The sequence below is a fragment of the Manacus candei genome, unplaced genomic scaffold (assembly GCF_025592945.1).
Source record: "Manacus candei isolate 608988 ecotype Guabito, Panama unplaced genomic scaffold, ASM2559294v1 h1tg000017l, whole genome shotgun sequence".
Classification (NCBI taxonomy): domain Eukaryota; kingdom Metazoa; phylum Chordata; class Aves; order Passeriformes; family Pipridae; genus Manacus; species Manacus candei.
This window is the reverse complement of record NW_026138065.1, coordinates 27,540,764-27,556,173: the sequence shown is the minus strand read 5'-3', so window position 1 is coordinate 27,556,173 and position 15,410 is coordinate 27,540,764. Positions and strand designations below refer to the sequence as shown.

Sequence of the window (15,410 nt, the reverse complement as noted above, 5' to 3'; positions counted from 1 at the left end):
GAAATAAGTTAACAATAATTCATTGTTCTTGCATGAGCATTTAAACACTTGCTAAACCCAGGAGATGAGGCAAGGTAAAGAAGAAAACAATTCTTCAGCAGAAAAACAAAATCTTTGGTCTAATTCTTGCCAGCAAGGTACCACTTGATGCAATTAAGACCTTGCTCCTGAAGCAGACTGCTGCAACAGCAGTATTTTTAGACTCTGAAGAAAAGGAGTATCTGGCATCATGCTGAAGAACATGCAAATAAAGCAGCATCACACAACAAGCAGAGCTTCACTTTGCCCCCTGTATCCAGGACACACCTCAAAGTGAGGAACTGCAGGACTCTTGAGGCATGCACACAAATTCCCTACAACAAAAAGTAAGAGAAGCAGAAAGTAATCACTTTCCTTCATTTATGGGGCAAGGCTGGCAGTGCTCCTGATGGTACCAATACAGATCTGTCCCTTCACACTGGGACAGATCTGTCCCTTCACAGGCTGCGAACTGTGTTTCTCAGCAATACAGAGGGGGAATACTGCACAGAATGCCAAAGTGTTACCAACCTTTAGACATGCACGTTTATACAAGAAAAAAAACCAGAAGATCCATCAGCAAAGTTGAATTTTGAATACAAGATGTTTTACACAGCAAATCCTTTCCAATTTCAAAAACCCATCACAATCCTGCTGGACTAAACAGTCTCCTGCCCTCAAGGAACTGCACAGACAGAAGTGATAAGAGGATAACTTATAAACCAAGGTTCTCCAAGTATCACCTAAAAACTCGTCAGAGACATGGTTTTTGTCTTTCCAATGTTAGCAAAGATTTTATTTATTTATTTCCATGCATATGTTATTTTCCATAAAATTTTCATAGTCTGCTTTCTGTAGGAGCTAAAAATAGTCGAATAGCATCTTCAGAGCGAATCTGTCAGGAAAGCAGCAGGTTTATTAAGCAATGCCAGTGCACAGCTCTATTTCACAGATTCAGACACTTTTCCAGTCCAAGGATAGGCAGATATCCATTCTATCCTCCTGTAGCAAGTTCGGTAATCCAACTCACAACATAAATTAATTAGTATAGGCTCTAAAAAGTCAAAATACCAAGAGAAAGCAAACACTTACAAGTCAGGTTATTAAATCTGAACAACAGGCTTTTGGTATTAGTTGACCTGCACTTAAGAAGATGTTAATCTTCTCATGTTTATGATGATAGCAGGTCATGGACCAGCTGCAGAGGAGCAAAAGGATTATTTTAGATGACAACTTCCCTCACTTTTTCATGGATTAGTTTTCATCACATGAACAAGCCAAATCACATTAATCTGGAGATATGAGACCAAAAAAAAAGCAAGGAGGAGGTACAGATTGCCCCTTTTGGCAACTGCCTGGTTTTATTGGATTAGATGCTATACAGCATGATATCCTTGATTATTTAAGAATGATAAACTCCCCATCAAAAGATAAATGAGGTGGCTACAGGAACACCAGTGCCAGTGCCAATAACAAGGGAACTGGTGACAATCCACACTCAGGGGTGTATGACTGCACCTTTTGATTTGAAGTGCTTACAGACAGTCAGCCATCTACAAAACAACTCGGTACCACAGGCTGCTGCACAGTGCATAGGAGTCAAAAAGAAATAAAAAAACCTTCACACCAAATCTTGACCACTGAAGACCAAAGAAACCTACATACAGAACAGCTGGTGTGAGCAAGTGTCAAGGACGTGAGGGCAAAAAGATCCTAATTTGAATAAAGACAAGAACAACCAGTTTTTCTTTTTTTGAACATTGTCATTCAATCAACACAGTATTTAGGCTTCTAGAAAACAAATGCCCATCTTTTAAGAATTATTAATAAACCTCCATTTCTTATATGATAACAAAGAACAGTGAAGACAACAGAGCAAGAACCCATCAAGTAGTATACAGTCATGGGCATGTTTGTAAGCTCCATATAGAGAAACTGCTCCACCCAAAACCTTCCAGAGAAACCCAGGATGAAAAGCAGCAGGGGCTGCTTCTCAGCCTACTGCCTAAAGCTGCAGAGGTTTTCTGCCAGTCTTCCCTTTTAATTAAATATGGCATTTTTGAATCCCGTGATAAAACTATATTACTGCATGCTCTTCAAAGACTAGAGACAGCTGAGGAAAGGTGTTTCTATTATTATTTTTTTGTGCTTTATTCCTTACAAGTTGCCATACACTATTAAAATTAAGAGGTTAAGTTTATTACACTACTCCATCAACACTAATACTCTTTTGAATTGCTAACCTGTGCATTTCTTTAATCTTGTGCAGACTAAGAGTATACTGAACAAGTTCTATTTCTTAGTTGTAAAAACCCAAATATTTCTTCATTTGCATTTATTCTGTACAGAAGAAACTCAAAACTGTATGTCAACAAAACATTAAAGACTTCTACAAGATTCATACATGAGAAATGAAATTAAATTGCAAGTCAAGACAAAATTATCTTGCCAAGAGCTTCCACTGCAGTGTCCTAAGATCCACCTTCCTACTGTTTTTGCATATAAATTAAACAGAGCAGAAACAATAATGTGTCCACTGTTCTTTCACAGAGAATATACCATATTCCTGTATACAATGTTCAAAATAGTGACTACCAAGGACACTGTTACCAACCTGAGAGCTTTGCACCTGTACACAGTAAAAGTTTTCATACAGTCCTGAACACTTAAACACAGATTCTAAGCAAAAGTTAACAATGGCAGTAAATGCCATCCACCTCTAATGGCAGGCTGAGAGACAAAGAACAGTATGGCAGCTACAGATTCACATTTCCCTAAATAAATAGCAATTTGATTATGTCTTACAAGTCCGAAAACCAATTTGACATTTCAATCAAATTTTAATTTTCATTTCTGTCGAGCCTCAAAATTCAGATGCAAAAGACACTGACTAAAAGCTTAATCCTTCTATTCATTTTGCACCAAGTGAGGACTTGTCAGGAAGAAGTGGGTGAGACTAGAAGATACTGTGACTACCTGCTCCAGTGCTGCACCACTGAATGCCACCTGTAATTTACTGATTTGCAACACTGATTGCTGATCCCTGACCTAGAAGACAAATTATTTGGTCAATGTACAGAATACAAACACCAACCTTGTCTTTCCCACACCTGAAGGTGTCATGAAATTCGGAGTCTTTTTTTCAGCTTGTCAGACAAGAAAACTAAAAATAAGTCTTTTGCAACACAAGAACCTAAGCTTTTTAAAAGGTTTCAAATGCCTGGCATTTTAATGGAAGTTCCTTCCTAGAGACATGGCCTGTGTGACACGTGCCTGACTAGTAGAGCTTTTGTTTAATGTCTCTAGACAGCACTCAATGTCAACCTCAGTTTCACAAGCAGACCCGAATGAAAACACAGGTAAACTGGCAGTTTTGAAAATAGTAAACACAGGTGAAAGGAGGGGAGAGGGTTAAAGGAGAAGCACGGAGAGCTTCAAGCTCCAAACATTTCTGTAGGGAACTTAGCAATGATAACTTTTGGAATGACAAAGGTGACATTTTTCTAACATTTCTAGAGGCTTATTGGAAGCCAACACCATTTTCATGTCACTGGAATGACAACTTCTTTTATGCGAAGTATTTATTGCATCACGATCTCCATGACAATAAGAAATCATACTTCTGTCTTCCAGTTGGTTCAGATTCAACCTGTATTTCAGAAGCTTCTTTAAAGGCATTAGGAGCACTCTGAGCATCTAAAATGCATTTGAATCAGGTCATTTAGACAAACCTCCAAGCTGGTCACATTTTCCCCTCCCTTACTGAGGACACAGGCCACCACATACTAATTCAGCTGCCTGAAATCAGTCTGTGGCTGTGGAGAAGTACTGACCTGTACTCAGAAAAGTACTGAAGGTCCTTCCAGAGCTGCTAACCACAATGAAAAAAGCAACAAAGTCTGTCTGCAATGCTTTGCAGGGACAACTACAGGTTAGAAAGGAACACAAAAGCAGTGAAGACCTATCGCAGAACAATTTACCCTTGAACTCAAGGCCTCTAGGTCCAGCCCTTGCTCAAAACAAGGCTAATTTCAATTGAACACTGAACAAGAACAGAGATACCTCCATCTCTCTGAGAGAGACTGACTATCCTCATGGGGGAGACTTTTTTCTTTCTATTCAGCTTGGAGAGTCCTCTGGTGAAGTTGGTGTCTGTTTTGTCTCATGGTTTTGCTGTGCCTTTGCAAGAAGCACCTGGCTTTGCCTTCTCTCTGACTCCCACTCTCTCAGCAGCTGAAACAAGCAGTTAGAGCTGCCCCTTAGTCTTCTCCTCACCAGACTACAAACCCAGCTCCCTCAGCCTCTCCCCACTCACCGCACGTGCAGCAGCTCACGGACCTGCTCAGTGGCTCTCTGCTGGACCTGTTCCTTTTGTCTATCCTGTCCTGCAAAGCCCTACGCTGGATACACTACTCCAGATGCAGCCTCACAGCTTCCAAGTAGATGTGAACAATCAGGTTCCTTGAGCTGTTCTTACCAGTGGAGCCCAGTGGAGGGTCACCCTTGACTCCTGCCAGGGCACTGCTGACCCCTCCCAGAGCTCAGCCGACTCTGCCAGCCTGTGCAAAGATCCAAGTATCACATTCCACCCCAGAAGGTGCTGGGGCTGACTTGAGTCCTCCAAGAGAGCCAGGGCCTTTGGTTATGTTTCTTCTTCTCATCTCAAGGGAACAAGTTAGGGGAACTTTTTTCGTTTTTAAACAACCTGTTACTTTAATTATCAATCAAGACTGATTCATGGTAACATCCTGTAAATTTGAATTTTTACCCTGTTAGCTATTTATTCACCTCAAGCTTCCCAAATATGTTACTTTCTGACTCTGCTAGAGACAGGGCCCATTTCCACAATGTGGCCCCCATGCAGCATGATATTTAGGAACACCGGAGAAAAGCTCAAAATAGGCTTGAATTAGAACAAGTGATGTTTGAGTACAGCCTTTAACTCCTCTGAGACCCCTGCATCTCTTCTACCATGGGACACAGGCATATAAGAGGTTCAACCACAGTATATATATAGGACTAAAAAGGTGAGCTGAAATCTTTTATTTATGCTGTGTATAAATGTCAGAGTTTTTCCAAAAAACAGAAAAAAAATAAAATATATTCAGCATGAACTCTCTCCTCAAGACATAACAGAACAAGTACTCTTTTACACTGTGCCACATTTCTCAGACTTTCCAGTATCTGAAGAATAAACACTACATACTGAAGCTGCTTGCTGTATTACAGTCAACTGTGTTATGTAATTAATACATGTATTTGCACTTCCTGTCTCTGCAACTACATTTTAATTTCAGAAATATGCTGACTACAAGACAAGGAATAAGAACTTCATGTACCTGCCTTCTGAACACCACATGGAAGATATAGGGCTGTATCTTGTATACTTATGACTAATAATTATTTCCTTAATCAAGGAAAACCAGGTGGACAAGGGCAGAACTCCAAGTCTTACAAGACAGGCAAGTATCAGGAGCCCCAATTTTCTCAGTTCTCATTAGGAGTTGTTCCAGTAAATATCATTTTATCTGAAGCATGTGCACTATGTACTTTAATTTGTGTTGTTACTGTATCAGTGGTTAATACATACTACTGATGCAACACTGTGTTCCACTTATCCATAGAGGTTAACAATACACTGCAGATTACAAACTACAGAAAGAAGTTGATTCCTTTAGCTCCAAAAGATGACTTGCACCACCTGGAGGTCTTAGTGGAGTAATACAACAGCCTAACTTCTTTTAAAAAGTTAAACTTTCAGAAAATCCCAGTAGTGTAGAATTGGCAAGTTAAAATACCTCCTATACAACCAAAACAAGAAGCTTCCTTCAAAACACTGTCACCAAACATCAGTCCAGCTTGGGCAGTTCTGCTTATTTTGAGAAGTTTTGCACTGGTTAGAGTTAAATGGGGTCCTTCAGCATGGCACACTTCAAGCCAAGAAATCATCAGTAGCTTCCCTTGACTACAAAGTTAACATAAAGGAAGAGCAGTCCAGGTATTTCCTTCTCAAAACACCACTATGGTTTGCAATCCTTAAAACAGCCACAATATACTGTAAAGCCTTTAGAAAACAACTTGGCAACTGCAAATCTATCAGAAGATATTTCAATCTGTCAATACATCTCATCAGCCTCATTAACAACTTCTCTTATGCTTGTTTCCTTTGGATTTAAAAAGGAACAGTCCAACAGTTTTTCACTTTGAAAAACATGAAGTTTGGGAAGATGGCAAACAAACAGCTTATGACTAAATGACATTGCTTTTATCCCAAAGATTTAAATTTCTCAAAGTAGTACCTCAAAGCAAGATGCATTCAGACAAGTTTAGCTATGCAGCAGAATAAAATGAAAAAGTATGACTATGGTATCTCAGTGCCCATAAGTAAAGGTTAAAGCAAACAACCTTTAACAAATCACAGCTCAAATGACTCTATGGCTGGACAACATACAGGAGGTTATCAATGGACTTCTTTCAACTTCGTAACACTTGGATACACTGACCTTTCCAAGCTTCACTAAGAACTGAACTCCATTTAATTACTCCCCTCCTCCTTTAAATATAGCTTTTCCTAAACACAGTCAACATTAGCCATACAGAATCGCAGCACAAAACGTGGAGATGATCTTAACTCTACAGAACAGGTCAAGTTACATTTTCTGCTACAACTCAACCCCAGCTTTATAAAGAAAATAGTGTATCTCTTCCAAACTTGTAAGACTTCTGATGCACAGTAATGAGCAAACATGTCTGACACAAAAGTTAAAATTTCCAACGTTTACTTTGACATAAGAAAATTACAAAATGGGAGCTATAACTTTCAAAATCTTAAAACCAACAAAAAATTGGTTAAAATTAAACTTGGATCAGATCTTAGGATCCAAAACTGACAGATGCAGAAGATCCTGGGTACTTAGTCAAGAACAATAAAAGCTTTTGTAACACATGCAGGAGGTAAGATGTAGCATTCAATAAACCCGGGAACAAATATTTCAGTGTCACATTAACAACATTTCTAAGTGGGTTCTGATCAAGTTACTACACTTCATTCTGCAAACAATTAGGAAAAATAGAAAAACTTGCTGAAGACAAGCAGAATAACTCAGTCTCCAGAAATCTAGAGAGAAAACTATCATTCTGATGTTAATGAGCAAGTGGCTGTGCTTAGTTGCCAGCTGGACTTAAACCACAACAACTACTACACAGTTTATTTAAATATCAGCACGTCCAAGCCAAAATTTCTTTTTCGGTAGTAGGGATCTGTGCCAAAGCCCAACAGCATACACAGACATACCTGCAATGCCTCATTTAAAATATGAGTGTTAGAGAAGCTATCAAAGTTAAATCCAGTCTTCCAGCCTCTTCTGCTTTGTCAAGATACATTTTAATACACTTTTTGCAATGCATTAACCTGCTGATCACTAGAGTTGCATGAAGTTTGGTTTTAGATCATAAGAATGCAGCTATATTTAGCAGGAGTTCAAAAATCTTGTACTTGCATGGTGAACATAACCAAGACAAACATACACAGTAGGAATAGAACCTTTGCAGTTTTCCTTTCTGAAGGACTGAGATTTGCCAGATTCTCTAAGGCTTCTTATCAACTGATACTGCTATCTACTGGTAGGGCAGCCACACAGTGACAGCAGGATCAAAGAGCAAGAAAGAAAAAGACCCCTTGTACTTGGGCTCACAATATCTAGGCAAGATATGATAAGAGTGACCTACTGCCAAACCAAAAGTAGGTTCTTTTCTGGAAATAGGAAGATATTACTACTGCTTAATTGTTTGGGTGTTTTGCTGTTTTGTTTCTTTTTTTAAGTGGTAAACTTGAAGTGACATCAAAATATTATTACACAGACTGAGCACTTGCAGTATTAACAACAGTTAGGAAGCAGTTGCTACACTGCCTTAGCCTGTGGCACAGAATCATTTGAATCATTTCGATCATCTAAACATATTGTACCTCCTCTTTAAAATACATAATTGTAAAAAGCATTTAATCTAACAGTAACCTGTCACTTTGCATCTCAAGGAAAAATATATTCTGCTCTGACTACGACGCATTACAGGATAGCACACCAAAGCCTCCAACCACTATTGTTCTTTGGTTGTAGTATTTTGTGCTTAAAAAGAAAGAGCCTTATATAAAATAGTTACTAAGTTGTGTAAGTCTATCAAACACATAATACTGTTACCTTTCTTCAATTCTGTTCTTGTCCATAAGCGGTTGTTTGATCCACTGATTAACTAGTCTTTGTCCTTGAGGGGTTCTGCATTTATTGAGTAAACCAACTAGAGATTGTGTAGTATTCCCATTTTCCACAGAACTCTGAAAAGAAAAAAAGAAAGTTAGTGAAGCTTATTGACACCCAATGAATGGCACACAACCTTGTTACTTAGGAACAGATCAGTGGATTTTTTTCTATTCAACTATCATGCTTCCCCAGATCATCTTCAGAGTACTACAAAACATTTCTAAACTTGCTCTGTTCAGGCCATAGTTTACTATCTATAGTTTAGGTTTAATATTAGCTGGACCTAAGACAGAGTTTTGGGCATTTTTCTCGAGGTTTTGTTTGGTTTTTGCACAAACAGCTAGGAAGGAAAAATTTTGTTTATTATTGAAAAAGATCAAGGTTGTTTCAACTCTTGACTTGAAATTAAAATCTCAACCCTCTCCACACAAGAACAGCTGCAATTAAAATAGCAGGCAAGTATTCAACCAGGAGCAGGTCTGGATGCCTGTGAACAATTTGGATGTAGAACTAGAAGCCTGACAACAGGAAATGAACACAGTGAGAAGGAATACTGACACATTTAGCCCCTGGAGTATCTAATATCTAAAGTGGATGTGCCCATTTTCAGTTTTCTGAACAGTACTGCACATGAAAAATTTCTGAACATAAGACGGTGTCACAGAGTACAGACATTATACACAAATTACCTATTTCAGCACATTCCATTTGCAAGGTACAGTTCCATATAACCAACTGCATCTGCTGCACCATAAGATATTTACCTACACACCTCACAGGGCAACTCAAACTGTCCAAAAACCTCCCCACAGGCAGCTTCCTGCTAAATGGCAAACCGTTGGCTCCAAAGCTCCTAGAGATAGACATGGCACTGGATTTCCTGTCACAAAATGTGTAACACCTGCAAGGACTTGTAAAGGAATGCAGCTAAAACAGAACTTCCTGGAACACCTTCCCAAATATGGAGAAGAGATATGATTTTCGCTTCATTCCCTAGACGGTGGCACAGCACCAGGAAATAAAGAACAAAACCCAAATAAAACTCAGAACTTCTCTCTCCAGGGTTAGCCAGCTCAGATGCTGAATATATGCCCTGTTTTCATCTAGAAATTACTCTAAGGTAAACAGGGGACCATTATCTGTGATTTCTTCCTATAAATCTGAAACACAAGTGGATTAGGTCCAAGCAAAGATCACTAACCAAGCCTTACTAATGTGGAAACAAAAGAGAAAAGCTGATACAACACATCACATTTTCCTACAACTATAAAAAGGGGCAAAGCAGAAAAACAGACATGGTGGGAGGTATGAAAGAGCCTGGTAATCTGTTTGGATTTGTAGAAAATGTGTGTAAAAAAGTAAAATTGACATCATCCAGTTAGCATGACAAGGTGTTTTCAGAATGTTCTCAAGTACTGTCCTCTTCATTGCCCTGCAGCCAGCCCTCCCTTCCTGTCACCACCAGCAGTGTTCCTGCCATATGCTACATGTTCCTCTATAACCATCTAATTCAAGCTTGTGTTCCCTTCCCCAAACAGCACTACTGTATAAAGCAACTGTGCTTTGGCACTTCCTATCATACCACAAAAGTACACAACTCTCTTACCCTCCCACACCCCAAATCTGCTCCTGCCACTGGAGATGTGAACTTCTCTGACTAAACCCCAGGAAAGACACAGCATTCCCCCAACTGCTTAACCTCAGCAGCTACAACCATGAGGTACTGCTATGGCTTTTCCCACTGCACTGTACACTGTGGCCACTTCGTACATCCTGGATGTTCTTCACTTCTACATTTAACACAAACTAACAGGAAACAAAAACAAAAAAAAGGTGGTAACAGTAGCTAAATGTTTAAATCACACACTGAGCAGGAGTAAATGAAAATGAAGTTAAGATGCACAAGTTGCCATTAATCAGGATCTGGGGAGTTGCAATTGGGCATTTAGGTTAGTTAGCAAGCAGCTAAGGAACTGTACAACAGTTACTAACTCAAGTATGTATTTCTTACCTGAAAAAGGTTGAGGGCTTGAACAGCTGAATTATCTAGAACCATATACTGACTGAGATCAAAAGTAGTCAGTTCAAACTGTCCAAAATTAGACTCGTCTGACAGCAACTCTAAAAACTTGATAACGGCTGACAAGGACGAAACAGCAACCTGGAGTTTTTTTAAAAAAACACACCACATTCTAGTTAGAAATACTCCTGAATCTGAGAGTATTTGATCAATGATCCTAGAAAATTACAGCTGGGGAAGACTTTGAGCCATGTGAATTCTGGCAGGGCTATGAAAGACTCATCCTGTTTGACAAGACTTCATTTCCATAGTGTCGTTCCATGGCACTGCAGCGTCTTTCTAGGTAGGTGCAAGAACAACGACCACATTTGCATAATCTGATAAACAAAATGTGAAGTGCACACCTTGCCAGCTTTCCAAAGCTGTTATCAGGACGTTTCCAGCTCAGGAACACAAACAAGTTGCTGCAGATAAATGAGATATCATGGATCATCTCAGGGCATAGTCTCAGGGTTACTTTTCAGCCAGAACAAGGATCTGATCTGACTTGCTGCATGGCATTACAAACTCTAGTGCCACTACAAAAGAAAGGCAGCAGCATGACTGACTTGTTCAGCTGCAACACACTTGAAAAAATTTTAATCTGCTGTGAAATGACACATTAAGGGAGTATAACTGTGAACCTTACACCTGCAGTGAGCATCTGCAGTGAAGGGCATTTTATAGCATGTTTATCTCAACAAACTGCCTCTTGTTTGCAGCTAAGAACAAATATGCAGGCATTAAATCACATACTTAAGCCACAAGACAACACAAAAATATTATCATAAACATCACTTTGTTTTCAAATACCAATTTTCCTATCATGCAAATTGTATTTCAGTCCTTAGGCTAGATGGATTGTGAACAGGAGGCACCTCTTATGCAGTCTATTTGCTTACCAGAGCTTACTACTTTAAAGAGATAAGTGAAGGGTTTTCTCAATTTTTTCCAGGACCACCTGGTATCCAGCTTTGACACAGACTCAGGCTGAGCAGAATTGCTAAACACTTCAGCAAGAGTGTAGAGGAGATCAGGTCACATCAGGTGCACATACCACTCCACTTCTAAAAAACAAAGGAACATTAAACATTACTCTGTGCTCACCTGCTTTTCCATCTCTGGCAGTGCTGCACTATTCTTTTGTTCTTCTTTTTTTGATTTTAACAAGCGATTGAGATCCTGAACAATATCCTTTGTTGTGAAATCCGCCTTCTTCCTGTCTGTAATCAGGATTCCTCCCCTCTGAACGACCTGTTGCTCACAAACACACAGAGTTATCGATTACCTTCAATATTCAGGGGACGGATGGGAGCAAACCCTGAAGACATATTTATTTCCTGCTAGGCTGCAGAGAGAGGAATGACAGACAAGATTTTAGAACAACTTTTCCTGATCAAAATCAAGTGAGTCAACAGACACATGATACATTTCATTTGCGTAAATCAAAACTTCCTCAAGTTAACATGCTGGTCCTTAATTTTCCCACAAACCATAGAGCCTAGCTAATAAATTAGAATATGGGCTTTTAGACAAAGTTTTGTATGACTGTAAGCCACCATGGTTCTCTTACTTGTCGCAGTTTTCCCATCTCTCCTGCAGTGTCTCCTCCTGGTAGGACACACTCCTTCGGTCCCAGTTGAACCAGCAGAGCTTCAAGGTTTGAGAACTGATCGTTATCTGGAAACTCACAAACACTCAATTTTCTCAGCGTGGTGTCAACAAAGCCCGCTCCTACTACTCTTTGTCCATCAGCAGTAGACAGCTTAACCCCCACAACCCCAACGGCCGTGGACATGTCATTGTTGGCAAAGAGAACTTCCTCAAACTGGGCAAGATTTCCTGGAGAACCCTATTTAGAAAAAGAAAAATACTTTTTTAAGAGTGTGTATATACACATACTTTCTTTTTTGTCTTTAAGAAGAACAACAAATCATAAAACTAAGTACTGAACAGTCCACTAATATAATATATATAGCTGTTCTATTTTTTAACTATTCAAATTTTACGTATCATCTACACAGAGCAAAGTACTTTGTGTTTCCTTTATTTCCCAACCTATGGCAAAGACACAGAACAAGCTCTTTCAGCCTTATATCAGTAGAAAATACAGTGATATATAACAGATATATAACCAACATATTAAAAACATGAGTGATTTACCATCATACCACCCATGTCGGTCCGTTAAAATCCCAAAACTCCAAGCAGAGAAACTTAGGAAAGATTAATGGGGTTTTTTTCTTTCATCTCATAGTTACAAAGAAAGGTTGAACAGTATACCTTGTAAGCTAAATACCAGTCATTTTCTTTGACAGATTTGCTCCCCGCTTTGTTCTTGTAAACTTCAACTCTGTAATGACGGACCAGAAGCAGATCTCTCACAAAAGATTCAAAGTTCATTTTACTAAGCACAACACTCTCAAGTTTCTGAGTTCCTAAAAGAAAATAAAAAAGAAGATACTTATTAATTGTTCATAAAAATTATTTTCTGTAATCAAAACCCCCGAGAACGGCCTTCAGGAAAGCCACTATTCTAATATCAAACAAGCAAACACGTAGAATCCATGAAACGACAAAACCCCAAAACAATCAGCTGGTTAAAATTAATGAAGAAAGCATACTCCAACTCCAAATAAAAACAGCGTTCACTTCCAAATTTCACTAAATCTGTATGGTAATATATACAAAGAGATCTGTTCTCCTCACCCTTCCCCTCTCATTATGATATTCTTGACTTGGTTTACACATTTTGATCTAATGAGTGATAGAAGCCTGCTACAGGTTTTCCTTCTGGATAATATCTTTTCTTTCCTGGATAAGCAGCTTCTGTTGACAGAACAGACTGTCACCCTAATCACACTCAGAAGACAGCAAGACACTTCCCTTTTATCACAATATATCCTGTAAAAACAATATATTCTCAAAAAAACCTAAACCATTCATATTTTACATGAACATCTAACTTAGGAAGTGCTTAATTTAAAACCTTCTTGCTTCTGTTCCTTGAGGTGTCCAGGCAGATGATGCAGCTGAACAAATTTACTTCCACACAGCTGCCCAGAGGAGAAACACAACTTCTACCACCCCACCTCCAGCAGCAGCCTACTCACAGAATTAGGTAGTTCCACTATTGAACAAATTGGGATTTCAGGTGAGCACATTAAGTTTTCTGCCAGATTGGGAAGTGGAATTAACTCAGACTGGTGTCAGATACATGAGAGCTGGATGACATACCAAGTACAAGCAATAGATACTGAATATCACATCTCTCTTTTTAGTAGCATGCCTTCCTCACATTTGAGGCCCTTCCTTAAGATGTTAAATAGTGACTTTCCATACCCATAGGATCTTATGGTTTTATTTTACACAGGATTTTTTCATTTTCTTTCCTCTTCTTTCCTCAAACATCTAGTAAGACTTTTTTTTTGAAACAGGTAAAAAACCTAATTCTACATAATTAGGTTTTCTTTCACAGTGCAGAACTATCCAAAACCCCACAATTTTTCTTATTTTTTCAGTTGAGACAGCATAATACACTAGCAGGGGGGCAGCTGATGTTCATGTGTGCTTTGAAATCATTCTGAAAGTAAAAAGTCTAGTTTTATTCTGACTTTAAACTGGATATGGTGGATAAGACTTTAAAGGGTTTAAAACTTGAGCTCACAGCCACATGATTATACCTACAAAATTATCACTTTCGAATGGAATACAAAAATAATACTGATGCATGTGTTTCTAGTCTGAAAGACACATCAAGCTTAGTGGTTTTGGGGAAGGGTTGGAGTTTCTTTGGTTTATTTTTTTTTAAATGTGAGCTCATCACAATAAAAAGTGAAGAGCATGAGAACGTCATTCTGGTTTTAGTGCCATTGCTCACACACAAGAAAACTTCATTCATTACAAAGAGGTTTATTTTGCAAAGTACAAGCCAATAATTTAGCAACATGTGTTCCTCGAGATTAAGGCTAATACTAAGGTTTGTCTCTTCTGACAAGATAATTTATCTTGATGCTCTTACATCCGACATCTGCAAGCTCTGTCATACACCAGGAGATAAATGAAAAGCATCAGTGGGTGGATGGCAGAGAAAGCCTTCTGCAATTCATAATAAAATGTTACTTACTTCTGCAGGCCATCGTTATTCAATGGTAAATAATAAACCATTATTTACCCATCACCTGCACCATGGAACGCTATGAGGCCCATCCTCAGTTAGTACAGAAAATATCGTGCAATCATATTGCCCAAGACACCACCAGATCCCTGTGACACCCCGCAGGCCTTGCCCTTGGGAACGGGGCACCGCTGCACCGGCTACCGGGGCTTCCAGGGGCTACCTGGGGCTACCAGGGGCAGCTGCCACCACCATGCCCGCCGCTCCCCTCCGGCCACCCGGGTCCCGCCCCGCCGCAGCCAGCCCCGGGGGAGGCGAGTCGCGCCCCCGGGGCTCCCCCGCGCCCCCACCCACCCGGTGCCCCCGCCAGCTGCCGGATGACGGCGCGGGTGCGGAAGAGCTCGCGGGCCGCCAGCCGCGCGTCGGCGCCGTGCACCGTGTAGTAGTCTCCGCGCTCGAAGAAGCGCACAGTGGTTTCGGGCTTCTCGGGCAGCGAGAGCACGGCGCGCACGAAGCCCGCGTCGGCCCCCGCGCCCTCGGGCCACACGGCCTCTCGCTGCGGCTCCACCGCCATCTTGCGCTGCCGCCGCCGCCGCCGCCGCCGGTGCTCCCGCAGCCACCGCCTCCCGCCAACAGCGCCGCGCGCGCGCCAGCGGCGGCGCCCAATCGCTGCGGGGTCCGCGCCGCGCGTCACGCCCGCCCCGCCCCGCCCCGCCCAATCGCTGCGGGGTCCGCGCCGCGCGTAACGCTCGCCCCGCCCCTAAATGGCGGGTGCGCGCGCGTTGCCGGAGAGCGAAGGGCCCGCCCCCGCCGCCGCCATGGCAACGGCGAGCCCGCGGGGCTCGGGCTGGGCCGGGGGGGCAGCGCCGGAGGCGGCGCTTCCTTAATCTCAGAATCACAGGCTCAGTAAGGTTGGAAAGGATCTCGGAGATAATCAAGTGCAACCTATGACCGAACA

The 15,410-nt window shown here is 40.9% G+C and overlaps 1 protein-coding gene across 1 annotated transcript in view; it reads right to left on the bottom strand.

Moving 5' to 3' along the window:
• The window catches only part of MSH2 (mutS homolog 2), a 46,808-nt gene extending 31,643 nt beyond the window's left edge, over nt 1-15,165 (bottom strand). Inside the window, exons 1-6 of the mRNA XM_051783580.1 lie at nt 14,807-15,165; nt 12,619-12,773; nt 11,909-12,187; nt 11,443-11,589; nt 10,288-10,437; nt 8,217-8,350 (exon numbers count right to left, since the gene is read on the bottom strand). Coding sequence (XP_051639540.1) covers nt 8,217-8,350; nt 10,288-10,437; nt 11,443-11,589; nt 11,909-12,187; nt 12,619-12,773; nt 14,807-15,026 — 1,085 coding nt within the window. The 5' untranslated portion in view covers nt 15,027-15,165. The remainder of the gene's footprint in view (nt 1-8,216; nt 8,351-10,287; nt 10,438-11,442; nt 11,590-11,908; nt 12,188-12,618; nt 12,774-14,806) is intronic.
• Nucleotides 15,166-15,410: the final 245 nt, after the last annotated feature.